At 40.3% G+C, this 16599-nt stretch overlaps 1 protein-coding gene across 3 annotated transcripts in view; it reads right to left on the bottom strand.

Annotated features, from left to right (window-relative positions):
- Positions 1–8419: 8419 nt before the first annotated feature.
- The window catches only part of MEP1B (meprin A subunit beta), a 44272-nt gene continuing 36092 nt past the window's right edge, over positions 8420–16599 (bottom strand). For all 3 annotated transcript variants that reach the window (XM_089895059.1, XM_089895060.1, XM_022586912.3), the window contains 4 exons: positions 15745–15924; positions 14856–14982; positions 14030–14231; positions 8420–11318 (listed from right to left, as the gene is read on the bottom strand). In XM_089895059.1, the coding sequence (XP_089751185.1) occupies positions 11304–11318; positions 14030–14231; positions 14856–14982; positions 15745–15924 (524 nt within the window). In that variant the 3' untranslated portion in view covers positions 8420–11303. The remainder of the gene's footprint in view (positions 11319–14029; positions 14232–14855; positions 14983–15744; positions 15925–16599) is intronic.

The raw sequence follows: 16599 nt of genomic DNA, 5'->3' as shown, positions 1-16599 counted from the left end.
AAGGGTTTGTTGTACATTGATGACAGTGCAGGTCGGTGCCTTATCACACCAACCTGACAACCCCACGTGCTCCTTACATGTGATAGTTTTCCAAGGCTCCATCTAAAAGGAAATGTTGCATAATCCTAGCTGCTTTGGAGGGTACCAAATCACTCTCATTAAGGTTTATGAAGACTGAGTCATTCCCCAGAAAGGGGACACCTTTGATCTAAAGCTACTCATTCAGAAAGGTAGTCCTTAAGGACCTGGGGATGACTTTGTTTTTGTTGGTTATACAATCATCAGAAAATGATGACAAAAACTTAAATCTTTTTATTGTGACCATTAGAGTAAGAACACAAGTCAACCCCAAAAAACATGTAATATTTGAAAATACTTGGAAAAGGGAAAAAAACAAAACAAAACTGGGACTTCCCTGGTGGCACGATGGTTAAGAATCCACCTGCCAATTCAGTGGACGTGGGTTCGAGTCCTGGTCCTGGAAGATCCCACATGCCACGGAGCAACTATGCCCTTGCACTTCAACTACTGAGCCTGTGCTCTAGATCCCTCGAGCCACAACTACTGAGCCCGTGTGCCACAACTACTGAAGCCTGCACACCTAGAGCCCGTGCTCTGCAACAAGAGAAGCCACCGCAATGAGAAGCCCTCACACCGCAACAAAGAGTAGCCCCCGCTCACCACAACCAGAGAAAGCCCAGCACAGCAACCAAGACCCAATGCAGAAAAAAATTAATAAATATACAAATAAATTTATTTAAAAAAAAAACTCAGATAGCTAACTCAACGCATTATCTGAGCTATATACACTTGAGGTAGTTATATGAAAGATGTACAAATAAGATTCCTTTGTAAAAAATTCTCCTCACAGTTTAGATGTCCTAATGTAGTGATTGGGAACCTGCAAACAATTTAATCACTTACAAAATTAAAAATATCTAACCTTTTCCCTCTTCCCCCTACGCCTGCCCGTGCATGACTTTTCCAAGCCTCTGGAAGACCTGTTTCTGTGGGGTCCCCGTGTGGCTGGACAGACAGGGAGCTGGGAAGGGAGCTCAAGATATTCTTGGAACCTGTTCTAGCCATCAGCTCTGGAACAGAAGGGCCTACTGAATGGCAGAAACCAGAATCCAGGCCTCACGTCTTCAGGAGGCCAAGAGCAGTTAAAAGCGGAGCTGAGGAGAGCCTTAAGTCTGAGGCTTAGTCCTTGGATTGGCAGGTCAAATAATAAATTCCTTGGTAAAGCAAACTCTTCAGTCTGAGGAACTCCTTTGCAGTCTCGGTCACACTGTTAGATTTTTACCTCACTTTCCCATACAGATGATTCTGCTCCCAATTCCGATGTCAGGAGTGGGCGTGCGGGCAGGAGGGGCAGGCGTTCCCCACACCACCAAGGAATTCTCCTTCACCAGCTGGCTGTCCTACAATTCAACCCAGTTCTGACACTATCTACCCGGAAATAGCATCAGACTCCACAAATTAAGGACTTAGTGGTACCCTAGATGTCAGTTGCAAATCCAGCTCGCCACCCACGCTTCTGATCCAGTGACCCCCTCCTTGGGTTGGATTAATTTGCTAGAGGAGCTCACAGAACTCAGAGAAACATTTTTCTTACTAGATTACTGTCTTGTTATAAAAGGATATAACTCAGGAATAGCTAGATGAAAGAGATGTGTAGGACAAGGTATGGGGGAAGGGAGTGGAGCTTCCATGCTCCCTAAGCAGCCCACTCTCCCCATCCTGCCATGTGTTCACCAACCCGGTTGTCCAAACCACAGCCTTTTGGGGTTCAATGGAAGCTTCATTATACAGGCACAACTGATTAAGTCATTGGCCATTGGTGATTGATTCCACCTCCAGTCCCACCTTTCCCTGGAAATCAGGGGGTGGGATGAATGTTCCAACCCTTTAATCTTGGTCAGTTCCCCTGGCAACCAGCCCCCATCCTTAGGTGAGTTCCGAAAGTCACCTCACTAACATAAGACACCTTTACAGTTCTCGTCACTTAGGAAATTCCAAGATTTTTAGGAGCACTACAGCAGGAACAGGAAGACCAAATATATATTTCTTACTAGAAATCACATTATCACACATACTTACCAGAACAATTTCTTTTCTGTTTGTTCCACAAGTAGAGGTTTGGTTTAGTTTGGCTTTGCTTGATAATTTTCTCCTTAAAGAGTTAACGTATGTTCTGTATAGGTAGTACTTAAAGGGCAGATCAGATGTATCATCTCCCACTCCTGAGGTATGGCTGGCTCCTCAGTGGAGTGTGTTAAAAAAGAGACAGCAGGGGCTTCCCTGGTGGCGCAGTGGTTGAGAGTCTGCCTGCCGATGCAGGGGACACGGGTTCGTGCCCCGGTCCGGGAGGATCCCACATGCCGCGGAGCGGCTGGGCCCGTGAGCCATGGCCGCTGAGGCTGCGCGTCCAGAGCCTGTGCTCCGCAACGGGAGAGGCCACAACAGTGAGAGGCCCGCATACCGCAAAAAAAAAAGAGACAGCAGGCCCCAAATAGAGTCACTTGTGCTAACCTTGCATCAGCAAACCAAGACTTAATACCTAACTTAATTGCAGTTTCAACCCCTCCGCTCCCCTGCCTGCCCCACCCCGGCAGAAAGGTAACCTTTAACCAGTCAACCTGGAATCACCTGGTTAGCATTGGTGAGGTCATCTGCCCCTTCCGTTCCCTTTAGGAAGGTGACCTTGCCTAAAACAATGCATTCTTTGCTAATAAATTTCTTCTTCTGGCCCTTTCACCTTTAAAACCCTTCCCTTTTCTACAGCTTGGTGGAATTCCTTTCAATTTGCCAGATAGGATGCTGTCCAATTCATGAATCGTTTAATAAAGCCAATCTGAGCTTTAAATTTACTCCGTTGAATTTCTGTTGTCGAACAGGTGGCACACCCTGCCTACGGCACCACACGTACATAGCAGAGTTGGAAAAAGCACAAATTGAAGGCCAGATTGACCTAATTCCAAACATAGTATTTTTCACCTGCCAAATAAGGATAATACCACAAAGGACTGTTGGGAGAATTAAATATATAAAATGCCCCGTAGAATTGAGTACGGGGCCCTCGGAAAATATTAATTCCCTTCTCCTGACCAAGAAGAAGGTTAGTTTTCTTCTTCTGATCTTGCTAATCTCCAAAATCCCAAAAGAGATTTATGAACTGTCCACCTCCAGGGGCCTGTTTCCACCTGCTAGGTTGGTTTGAAATGGGCGTTTAACTGGCCAGTGATTGTTTCCATAACAGCGTTTCCCAGCCATCTGAGAGCTCTGATGAAAATTTCCTATAATCGGTAACTCTAATGATGGCAAGCGCTTTGTCTCTGATGTAAACTACATCTGAGCACTGGAGTCAATGTTCTAGAAGGCTTCTAGTCTAATGGCTTTAGCAGTCAGACATGACTTCAGTGGTGAACTTTGGATTTATGGTAAAATTCTAGACGCCGAAGTATACTTGTTTGTACCTTCTGCAGTCCATGTTCTTATTTAAATATGATATTAAAGATAAACTCAATAAACTTTTATTTAAATAATTTTTTAAAAAATTTTAATAATTTTTTTAAGAGAGATTTCCTAGAAGAAAGCAATGCCACAAGCTCATCATGCCAAAGGAGAACATTTGATATAAGTTTATAATTTTCACAGAAATTTCTTGTCCTCAGTGTAGTCTTTCAGGGGTCAAGGCTGGAGTCTTACTTTTAAAGATCTCAGTTTCTAACTGGTATGTGCCGCAGAGGGCTCTAGAGCCCTGATGGGAACGAAGTTTCTATGAGCACGAGCTTGACACGTGTATATGTGTGTGTATGTAAGTGTGTGTTGGGTGGAAACATTTAATAGGAATGTTCTAAAACAAATAATAGGACAGTAGAAAAAACAAAATAAATATTTATATACATATATGTGGGCTTTAAAGACTAAAAAAAAAAATTTTAATAAATAAAGATAATCTGATTGGAGCCATTCTTTCCAGGCCCTAAGCAGTGGTGTCCAAAGAAATAGAGGGATTTTAATGTCATTTTGAGCCCCAAGATTAAATGATGTTCACTCTCTCCCAGGTTATTTAAAAGAACTGATTAACTCATCAAAATCCCCAGGTACAAAAAGGCCCAAAAGAGTGAATGAAAAAAAAACAAGAGTGAATGAAAGAGCAAATGTGAGTGTTTAACAACATGGGCATGATTTTGCCTATGGAATAAGGTGTAATTAAATTCTATGCAAAATGTGAAATTCTTAATTTGAAATAGCACAGTATTAAATGTCTTAATAAAGAATCTCTCGGGACTTCCCTGGTGGTCCAGCGGTTAAGACTCCGTGCTTCAAGGCAGGGGGCGTGGGTTCCATCCCTGGTCGGGAAACTAAGATCCCACATGCCGTGCTGCATAGCTGAAAAAAAAAAAAAAAAGTCTGTCTCTCTCTCTCTCTGTGCAAAATTAAAATAATGTGAAACATCTTAAATTTAAAATTCTTTAAGGATCTCATAATTTTAAAGCTAGTGGCCCACAAGAACTGAAAACTGTGATTATGCTCTAACCATAGGGCAGTGCCACTTTAGCTGATTTCCAGAAATACCCATCATCCCTTGCCAGTCAAAACTGGTAGAAACAAATGGCATCACAAACTTGCAATCAAAGGCCTCACAAGTCTGACTTGACAACCGTGCTGAATGGTGGGCATGGAACCACAGAATGATGCTTCCACGGGAAAAGGTCTTTAGATGATCAAATCCAATTCCCTCATTTTATAGGATTGTAACATTCCATTCAAGGGACCTACTCTCTGCTTTTTTTTTTTTGGCTGCGCCTGGTGGCATGTGGGATCTTAGTTCCTCCACCAGGGATCAAACCTGTGCCCCCTGCAGTGGAAGCATGGAGTCTTAACCACTGGACTGCCAGGGAAGTCCCCCTACTCCCTGCCTTGAAACAATGATGAAAATTCTTATACTCCCCCCACTGGAGAAGTAGTTAGTTATTTAATACCTCAGACCATGTATCTTAAATAATCACAGGACACAGGGACGATGGAAAAAGTAGTTAAAGAAAAATATCCTGGTGTGAGAATCATGGCAGGTACTGGATCACAACAGACTGAGATGGCTCCATTTCCCCTCTTACTGTAAAGAAAACTGGGTGTGGGATGGGAGTTTTTGTATAATTGAAAAAGAGGAAACATTTATATAAACTGTTATATGCTCCAGTTATAACCTTTGGAAACCACTGTAAAAATAAAAATCCATATACTATTAAAAAGCTTAAAGCCTGAGTCTAACAGGTAACTCAAATTTGGACCCAATATGGCTACATGATATTAATAAATGGCATTTTGCTAAAGTGTATACATACCTACTCACTCCCTTGTCCTCATGATATCTTCATATACTACATATGAGTAATATGACTATATTCACATATAAGAAATTGGAGAGGTTTTCATCTATTGCTCCTAGAATTGAAAATACAAACTTCTCAAAAATTTATCTCATTCTCAAGTAGGGAATTCCTGATTATGGAATAGTAACAGCTTGTCCATAACTTGGTAGTGTTAATCATCCAAGAACCAAACAATGGGAGACAAATAACATTTGCAGCACAAATGGTCATGACCCTGCATAGAAAAAAAACAATGATGATATCAACTTTTGAGGGGCCGAATTCTCTTATCCAGGGTTTTGATCGTAAACTGCCATGAACATGTGTTGTGAGGAGAGGCACATATACAATTATTTTAAAAAACTACTTTTAACTAAAAAAAAAAAAATCACTGAGAATAATCCACTATCATCCAAGATTCTCCCTCCTGCTTTCTTGCTCTCCCTTTCATCATCCCTTTGTATTTCCTCTTCTAACAATAGCAGTCCTTACCTACATAGTGGTTGTGATGTGCCAGGTGCTGTTCTAAGCACTTTACATATATTATGTAGTTTATCCTCGCAACAACATTATGAGCTAAATAATATTACTACTCAGTATAGAGATGAGGAAATTAAGGCATAGAGAGATTAAATAACTGCCCCAGGTCACACAGCAAATGTGTAGTGAGATTTTTTTCTTTTTATAGCTTTTTAAAAAATTAATTTATTTATTTTTGGCTGCATTGGGCCTTCGTTGCTGCGCGCAGGCTTTCTCTAGTTGCAGCGAGCGGGGGCTATTCTTCATTGCGGTGCGTGGGCTTCTCATCGTGGTGGCTTCTCTTGTTGCGGAGCACGGGTTCTAGGTGCACGGGCTCAGTAGTTGTGGCTCTCAGGCTCTAGAGCGCAGGCTCAGTAGTTGTGGCACACAACCTTAGTTGCTCCACGGCATGCGCGATCCTTCCCCGACCAGGGCTCGAACTTGTGTCCCCTGCATTGGCAGGCAGCTTCCTAACCACTGCGTCACCAGGGAAGCCCCGTGTTGTGAGATTTGAACCTAAGCAGTCTGGCTTCAGAGTGTACACTCTTAACCAAGAGCGTGTGGGCAACAATTTCTCTTTTGTCGCTAAAGTGACTTCCTACAACTTCCTTTGATTTGTGGTCTATTCATACAATGGAATATTATTCATCTGTGAAAAGGAATGATGTACTGATGTATGATACAATGTAGATGAACCTTGAAAATCTTATGCTAAATGAAAGAAACCAGACATAAAAGGTTACGTATTATGTGATTCTAGTTACACAAAATGTCCAGAATAGGCGAATCCATAAAGACAGAAAGCAAATTAGTGGTTGCCAGGGGCTTCGAGGTGGGGTAAGGAGGAAGGGGAGTAACTGCTTAATGGATACAGAATGTTCTTTAGGGTGATGAAAATAATCTAGCGCTGGATAGTGCTGGTGATTATATAACATTGTGATGTACTAAATGCCACTTTAAAATGGTTAAAATGGTGAATTTTATAGTTTAAAAATTTTTAACACAATAAAAAAATTGGAAAATAAAAAGTAATGATGGATAGAACTGCTGGTATCTTAGCCCAAATCAAGGCAGTGGTGCCAAACTGAACTAATAGTCATTGTAATCTTCACTGTTACACACTTGCAGTAAATAAATAAATGAGTAAATAATTTTAAAGCCAATTTTACTTAAGAATATCCTTAATGAAGCAGTAACCGTTATTAACTGTACAAAATCTCAAACCTTGAGCATACATCTTTTTTATATTCTGCGTGATAAAATGGAACGTACTAATAAAGCACTTCTGCTGCATAATGAAGTACAATGATTATCTTAAGGAAAAGCGCCTGTAAGATTTTTGAGTTAGATGAATTAGCCACTTTTTTCAAAGAATACCATTTTTACTTTAAAAAACACTTAAAGGATAAATAATGGTCATTCAGACTTAGTTATCTGGCAGATTTTTTTTCAAAATTGAATGAAGACTATGATTTTATATACATATATAATGTAATATATAACATATATATAGTTTAATACATTATTATATATGATTTTTAGTGTCCCTTTGCACAGCTTTTATAGTGGCTCTCTAGGTATTACATTAGATATATAATTATAGGTTAAAAATTGTTACATTATATATAAATCATTTATAATTATATATATATATATATATATAAAATGTAATACAATTCAGTAGAGGAACTATAGCCTTTTCAACAAACAATGCCTAGAGCAATCGAACATCCATAGCCAAAAAATTAACTCAACCTAAACCTCAAACCTTTTATAAAAATTAACTCAAAATGTATCACTGAGTTAAATATAAAACAAAAAATATATAAAACATCTTTTTAAACAGGAGAAAATATTCAGGATCTAGGGCTAGACAAAGAGTTCTGAGACTTGGGTATACCAAAAACACAATCCACTAAAAGGAAAAACTGATAAATTGGACTTTATCAAAATTAAAAACTTTTGCTCTGCAAAATATCCTTTTAGGAGAATGAAAAGACACGCTGCAGAGTGGCAAAATATGTTTCCAAACCGTACATTCAACAAAGGGACAGATCTAGAATATATTTAAAAGTCTCAAAACGCAATGGTATAAGAGCAAAAAATCCATTTAGAGCATGAGTAAAAGATGTAAAGAGATAGTCCACGGAAGATGATATAGAGATGGCAAATAAGTACATGAAAAGATGTTCAGTATCATGCATCACTAGGGAAGTGCAGACTAAAACCACAATGAGATATCACTACACATTTAATCAGAATGGCTAAAATAAAAAATAGTGACAAGGGACTTGCCTGGCGGTCCAGTGGTTAGGACTCGGTGCTTTCAGTGCTGAGGCCCGGGTTCAATCCCTGGTCAGGGAACTAAAATCTAAGATCCCACAAGCCATGCAGCGCGGCCAAAAAAAAAAAAATAGTGACAAGTGAAAGAAGTCAATCTGAAAAGGTGACTTACTATATGATTCCAACTAAAAGATGTTCTGGAAAAGGCAAAACCATGGAGACAGTAAAGAGATTAGTGGTTGTGGGGAGGGGCGGGTAGGGAAAGGGGTGAATAGGCAGAGCACAGAGGATTTTTTAGGGCAGTGAAACTATTCTACAGGACACTGTTGTAGTGGATACATGTCATTATTCACCTGTCAAAACCCACAGAATGTAGAACACCAAGAGTGAATCCTAATGTAAACTATGGACTTTCAGTGATAATAACGTATCAATGTAGATTCATCAATTATAACAAATTTATCTGGTGGGGATAATGATGGTGGGAGAAGCTTGTGTGTATGTGGGCACAAGGGGTATAGGGGATATCTCTCTAAGTTCTGCTCAGTTTTGCTGTGACTCTAAAACTACTCTAAATAATGGAGTCTATCAGGAAAAAAAAAGCGATAACACCCAAGCTGGTAAGGATCAGAGAAACTGCATCACCACTGCTGGTGGGAATGTAAAATGGTATAGGCACAATGCAAATCAGTAGCAGTTTCTTAAAAAACTAAACATGCAACTACCATATGACCCAGCAATGCTCTCCTGGGCATGTATCCCAGAAAAATGCAGAGTTATATCTATATGAAAACCAGTACCTGAATATTTAGAGCAGCTTCATTTGCAATAACCAAAATCTGGAAACAACCCAAATGTCCTGCAACAGGTGGATGATTAAACAAACTGTGGTGCATCCATGGCATGAAATTCTATTCAGCCATCAGAAAGGAACAAATTATTGTACACACAACAACCTGGATGAATTACAGAGAATTATGCCGAGTTAAAAAAAAAATTAATCCCGAAAATTTCTATACTGCATGGTTCCGTTAATATAACATTTTTAAATGACAAAACTATAAAAATAGAGAACAGATTAATGATTGCCAAGGGCTTTTTGTCCCCCCCCCACCCCCCGCCCCGCTCCACTCGCTTGGCATGCGGGATCTTAGTTCCCCAACCAGGGATCCAACCTGCGCCCCCTGCAGTGGAAGCTTGGTGTCTTAACCACTGGACAGCCAGGGAAGTCCCAGATTGCCATGGTTTAAACAGGAGGTGGGAACGAGACAGAAAGGGACTTGGTTATATGAAGGCAATTTGATGGATTTTTGTGGTAATGAAACTGTTCTGTAGTTTGTATCAATATCAACATCCTGGTTGTGACACTGCACTAAAGTTTTGCAAGTTGTCACCGTAGAGGGAAACTAAGTGAAGGGTACACAGGGATCTCTGTATTATTTCTAACAACTGCATGTAAATCTACAATGACCTCAAAATAAAACTTGAATTTTAAAAATTCTATGAAGTCATGTACCTGTCATACAGGGAGGACAGTACTTATTGCCAATGATGAACTTTAAGCTTTCAAGCAAAAATTAGCATTTTGGAAAATTTGTTTCTGACACCATGAGCATCAACTTCCAAGACTTAAAAAACTTTTTTAATGAGACGAGTGGTGACATTAATGTTATGTTTTGATACTGTGTGATGAAATGTACCAAAAGTTGTAAGAGCTACATAAGTCAGTGAACCAATATTTTCTAAATAATCAATGCACGATACGACAAAATCATGCATAGATGAAAGATCCATTCAAAATATGAGATAGACCAATAGGTTTACTGGATGGAGTACCAAAATTCATTGATTTGTTTTCAGATTCCAATTGTATCTAACCTTTAAGAAATTACCATTCGTCCACTTTTAACAAAGGATATTCAAAACGAATATCCGTAATGACTTGGAAAGCTATTCAAATATGCCTCCTTTTTCCAACTACATATCTGTGTAAGTTTAGATTTTCTTTATATTCTTCTACAAAAATAATATATTGCAACAGACTGAATGCAGACACTTATGTAAGAATTCAGCTGTTTTCTATTAAGCCAGATATTAGAGGTTTGCAAAAAATGTAACACAACACACACTCTTTTTGCTAAATTTTCTTTTGTTTTGGAAAATATAGTTATTTTTCAAGAAAATAGTATTTATGTTAACACGTATGGGCTTGTTATTTTTCAAGGATTAATGAAGACATAGTTTTCAATTTTCCTCGTTTGAATGTCTAGTATGGTAAGAACTGATAAATGGAATATTCATATGCAAAAGCTCTTTGAGGCCCTCAATAATTTCTAAAAGTATAAAGGCTCCTGAAACCCAAAACTCTGAGAACTGTTCTAGGAGTTTAAAGTGTTCTTATTGATTGTAGTTGTATGTTCAAACAGATTCTTAACCAGACTCACATACTGTGAGGCTTAAGTCAGAAAAGAAGAGAGGGAATTCCCTGGTGGTCCAGAGGTTAGGACTCTGCACTCTCACTGCTGAGGTCCTGGTTTTGGTCCCTGGTCGGGGAACTAAAATCCCACAAGCCACAAACATGGTCAGTAATAATAATAATAATAAAGGAAACAAGAGAGTGGCCAGTTTTAGAGCTGTGGGGGGCACATTTCCCCAGGGAGAAAGGAGCTGCCCTCTGTCCCTCCCTACATCGGGACAGGGCAGCATGGAAATGCTGAGATTCCACATGGAAGATCATTCCCATTGGGTGTGTCCAGTGGGTTTCTAGGGAATCACCTGTGAGGCCAACACACTTGGCCCCCAAAGAGAAGGCAGTCATTTGAAAGCTACCCCCAGTTCTTGCTCTCCGTCTTATAGAAAATATTATGCTTCCAGAACAGCCTGAATTTCTTCTCCACCTTTATCTATTTTTATTTTTTATTTTCTTACTCCCCTCCTTTAAAAACAAAAACACAAGCAACATTTCACCAATTAGACCTTTACCAAAATAATGATTTGTAGTATATCCAGCTATGTACAGAGAAGATCCGTCTATAGCAGGTGAAGTGGTTGTAATATATTGTAGGTGAAACCATCATGAAGAATTTTTCATTTCATTTGTTGGCTGTATTGCTGAGTTAATCTTCAAAGTGCATATTGCTAAAAGGGGGAAGAACAATCGATCACTTAATTTCTAAATTTAAAAACTCTCATTGAAATGAATCCAACGAAACAGTCTAATGTTTAAATGAAGTGCCATGAGCAGTCTCCTGGCATCCCTCCCAACTGGCAAGGGGACCCCAGGCTTGTCTCCAGGAACATGCTCTGGCCTATCCCACTTTATTCAGATGCTAAAACATCAGGGTGAGCACAAACTTCAGTCTCAGGAAAAAGGTCATTCCGATTTAAGATTTAAACTAGAGCTGGAGTTTCTGCTATCAGTAAATTTACTGTAGAAATGCCTAGACTAAGGAAAATGTAAGCTGACTCCTTGCTCTTGGGCATGTTTAAATGACCCAGAGGCAAAACAGTTCTGTTTTTATAATATGGTGGCTGTGTGTGTGTGTTTCCACTTAATGGCCCTACCATGTCCCTGATACTCTAATAGTTCTCTCCTTGATTGAATTAACTTCCTTCTTTCTCTTCTCTTTGTTTTATCATTTTCTTTAATTCCAATTTTAGGTCAACAAATCGGCCTTTATAATAGCACTTACATCTACCAGTTTCCAGAGGAATATCTTGGCAGTCCCATCCACCAGCTAACTGGTCCTCTCCTCCCTAACCACTCCCCCACCATTCCTACTCCAGCCCCGGAGTACATCCCTACTAGCCCAGAGGACCATGCCGGTGGGCACAGCTTCCACCAGGTTGACCTACTGGGTCATTGACTGATCTGTCCCTTTTATTTTGAGCCATAGAGTAAGCTGGAAATACCTGTTTTAAAAAACAAAAAACAAACAAACAAAATATATATATATATATATATATTTTTTTTTTTTTTGCGGTACGCGGGCCTCTCACTGCTGTGGCCTCTCCCGATGTGGAGCACAGGCTCCGGACGCGCAGGCTCAGCAGCCATGGCTCACGGGCCCAGCCGCTCCGCGGCATGTGGGATCCTCCCGGACCGGGGCACGAACCCGTGTTCCCTGCATCGGCAGGCGGACTCTCAACCACTGCGCCACCAGGGAAGCCCAAACCTATATATATTTTAAGTAGTTTTCTAATACGCTTGTGAAGTAATTGATCCACTGCCTATGACCAGCTTTAAACATCTTCCTGAGGTTGAGGAAACATGACAGCAGTGTATGAGAATAAAACTATTTGCTTTCTGTTCATTATCATTGTTCATCTTTTGAATAACTTCACAAATGTATTGTCTTTAACAAACAAGTGTCTTTAAACAAATAAGTTTGTCTACTAAAAGAAATCGAAAATTTAAAATACAGCATGCTGGGCTTCCCTGGTGGCGCAGTGGTTGAGAGTCCGCCTGCCAATGCAGGGGACACGGGTTCGTGTCCCGGTCCGGGAAGATCCCACATGCCGCGGAGCGGCTGGGCCCGTGAGCCATGGCCGCTGAGCCTGTGCGTCCGGAGCCTGTGCTCCACAACGGGAGAGGCCACAACAGTGAGAGGCCCGCGTACCGCAAAAAAATTAATTAATTAATTAATTAATTTAATTAAATACAGCATGTCTTGAATAATCATTTTTTTAAAGAAAATATCCTCACGCTTAAGGTAATTGCAGTATTTTCGGTTTCAGAGATGTGTTAATCGGGCGTGTTTTGTCTTCAGTTTTGCTAGGAATTTTCAGAGACCCTGTTTTGAATGAAATAGAACTGGAAGAATTTTTAAGTTTCACTTTTAAATGATGTTCAGATTTTATTCCATTAGAAGTGCTCTTTTATGAGTGAGGATAGGAATCTGCATATGAAACTGTGCTCTCTGTGACTGGGGTATGTAGTGGGTGCTGGGGTTCTCTGTTAGTCCTGCCCTTCCAAATGAAAGCTTTCCTGCAGGACATGCCCTACCCCAAAGGGTGCTGCCTTGCTTAATTTTCTGCTCCCTCCCCGGGGACAGCCCCAATCCAATGGCTGTTGATGTGGGGAGTACAATGGCCTGGCCCCCTTGCCTCAATTCAGGGCACTCTAAGGGCCCCCCCAGCTCCAGAGCTCGCTGCAGAGGATGCTGAAGCCTCAGCTGCAACCACAGCACAATCCAACCTCGCCCTCTGCCTGGTCCACCTTCCCTCACTCCATCACTGGTGTTCCCAAGAGCACGCACAGTGAACGTCCTGTGTGCAAATATCCATCTCAAATAGTCCCCAGGGTAATTTCAAGAGTGTATTGCCATTCTAGAGACCTTCTGAGGCAAGACTTTAAAACCTCTACTTGAAAATCTTGCCTTAGAGTTAGTTACCACACATGAAGCCAGAATCATTTGGGAACTTCTTTAATGCAAAAGCCCCAAATGTGCCTAGCACTCCCTTCCTACAAGCCTGAGCTCAACCTTTAGAATGATGACACTTGCAGGTCACCTCTCCCCTTAACCAGGAAGGTTGAAATGTGTAGGCAAAATCAGTTGTGCCTTTCAGGAGGGTCACAGACTCCCACCCCAGAAAATTGCACAACCACACAAAATTCTGGGTACAGTTCCAGAAGGATAATAAAATCCCCCGTAAAACCCTCCATGGATCCCAATTTAAGACCTGTTGCTTTATAGTGAACATAACAAGAACTCATAGTCTCAAAGCTGTTGTCCCCAGCATAGGGAGTAGAGAAATTTTTTTTTTTTAGTATATATAAAAAGTCCTAATTTGTCTTTATATAATTCCATCAATAGGTTTTGAATAACCAAATATGAGAGTCAACTTACATTTTCCAGAGTCATATTTGTTGTGTTTGAACTTGTCTCTTGATACTTTTTCCTGGTACAGTAGACACTGACAAGGGTGATGACCAGCATCACAGCAAACACAGCAACAGTGGAAGACACGGCAATCACAATGGTGTCTCGAGTTGAGCCTCTCTTTTCACACCTTTCTCCCATGTACCACCAGTCTTCCCCTGACGGACACCTACATGTTCGGAACGTGACTCAGAGTTATGAGTTGATATTTTAATCTGAAAATCTTCACCATCGAAGGTGTGAGTCAACACTCAGGTCATTGGCAGATAGAACTATTTGTCACCCATTCTGGACTAGAAGGGTTGGTTAGACTAGCACAGGCAGGGCCAACGGAAAGGAACAATGGAATTACTCCTAATCTGGGACTTAACACAGCAGCTCCCAGCTGGGAAAGGAAGGTAGCATAGGTACTGGAGAAAATTTAGTTCTCGGTGTCCCAGTCCCTCCACATCCCAGCTATGACCGTGGCCAAGCTCTTCTTAGAATTTAGGTATCTACATCTAGGAAACGAGGACAGTCACAGTAACCACACCAGACCGTTGTGAGGACCTAATAAGATGTGTAACTCATGAGGACTGTTTCAGGCAATTAGAATAACGTGCTACCTTTGCATAAATAATTCTGTCGTTCTGCTGGCAACACAAAGTCCCAAATGGAGAGCAAAAGATAAATATCTTATGAACGGTTTTGAGATGAGAATCAACTGATTTCATTCATATGAAATATCATATGAATCCTACATTGTGGGAATGAAAAAATATGTAACAAAAGAATGGGTAGATTGTATCCTTACCTGCACTCAGCTTTGCCATGATGGAGAATGCAAATGCCATCATTCTCACATTTAAAGTTTGTGCAAAGGTCATTGACGCCCAAGGTCGGGATTGGCTCATTTTGTGTAGTATTAAGGTGGGATATGTCTAAGGAGGGTGAGAGGAGAGCATGGAGGGAAATCAGTTGGGGGTTTAACAAGCATTTGATCTTTAAGTTTCAAAATAAAATGTTCAGGCTTCAGGTTTGTGAGAAATTCAGGTACTCTTGAAGCACCATTCAGTAACGTTTATAGGCAGTGAAAAAATAAACAGGCAGGCTGAAATCTAGACACAAAGGGAAGCTGAACCAGCCTGCGGGACTACAACTGAACACATGCTTGCCTGGGCCTTGGCATGGAAACAAACAGTATTCCTGGGAAATGTAATTATTGGCTGCCATGGCTGAGAAATTTTAGAAGACAATAGATTAATGCTATTACTGACAAGATATATGTGTGTGTGCACACATCTCTATATATGTATGTATACATATCTGAAAGAGACAATAAAGCCGGATCATTTCCACTCTAATTTTATGTGTTTCTGGGATATTTTTACTTCTGGAGTCCTAGAGTTAAATTCTAGGGTATAATGGCTATACTTCAGCTTATTTCTAAAGAAGTGTTCTGGACTAAAGCTTTCCACTATTGCTCCAGGCAGTGTTAATTAAGTTCTTTATCCTGGAACTGTCCCTGTTTTCATTTAAATTATTTTCATATTGTTAATGATTCATACTAAAAAGAATCTCACTCATGTCCATTCCCTCCCACGTTTCTAATATATCTAAACACGGAATCCAGAAAAACACAGTAAATAATCAACGACCACAAAAAAAAAGCAGCTTAGATAAAATGACTTTTATTGACATACCTTCCACTGTCAGGAGGATATAAACATCATCTCCTTTCATAAAATCTCTGCTTTTCAGCCTCTCATGGGTCATAAAGACACTGTATCCATAGCCCCTACCTCTTTGAAACTGAGTTCCATTAGGGAAAAAATCTTGTACTCCCACTTTGGAAGGCCTGTCCCAAAAATAGTTTCCATTACCTGAAAAAGCAATTTATATTAATGGATTGTGTTTAACATCATCATAGCTTTTGGTGTAGGAAAGCACAAGCAATGTGAAGCACAATTAGGACAGAGCTCAAAATAATTCAGTGATGCTATTGACCTGTAATGTATTCCCTGGCAAGTCACTGGAGTTTCTTCATTTAGACTGTCCTAAAGAAATGAGATGCCATGGCAGAGAGGAGCACATTCTGGAATATGAGTGGAGAGGTATCAAAAGCTTCCTACATGGGGGTGTCACACTTCTACTGAACAAGCAGTGTAGAAACTCCGTTGCCCATTAGAATCATTCTTTAGTGGCCTTCTGAGTTACAGGTAGTCCTTTTAGCTGAGTTAAATCAATGTGTTACTGAGAGAGTTTTTAATATTAGCACTGAACAATTCACCTCAGTAATTGAATTATTCACCTAACAGAGTAAAGTCCTTCAGGAGTAGAAGACAGTGAGAAGCACTGCTTCTGGGAAAAGGTGGTGACACACCTAAACTTGAGCCATTTTCAATATCATTCAGGGAGAAATGTTTTGGAAAAAGGTAAAGAAATTCTGAACATCAAATCCCCACACCTCTTTGTGAATACTATTTTTTTTCCTATCAGATTATATATATATATATTTTCCCCAAGCCACTCAGGTCCATTCTTTTCATATACAGAAT

Source organism: Delphinapterus leucas, chromosome 14 (genome assembly GCF_059928025.1).
Source record: "Delphinapterus leucas isolate spDelLeu-1000000601 "Yukka" chromosome 14, BTC_Dleu_Yukka2, whole genome shotgun sequence".
NCBI classification, from domain to species: Eukaryota; Metazoa; Chordata; class Mammalia; order Artiodactyla; family Monodontidae; genus Delphinapterus; species Delphinapterus leucas.
This window is presented reverse-complemented; position numbering and strand designations above follow the sequence as displayed.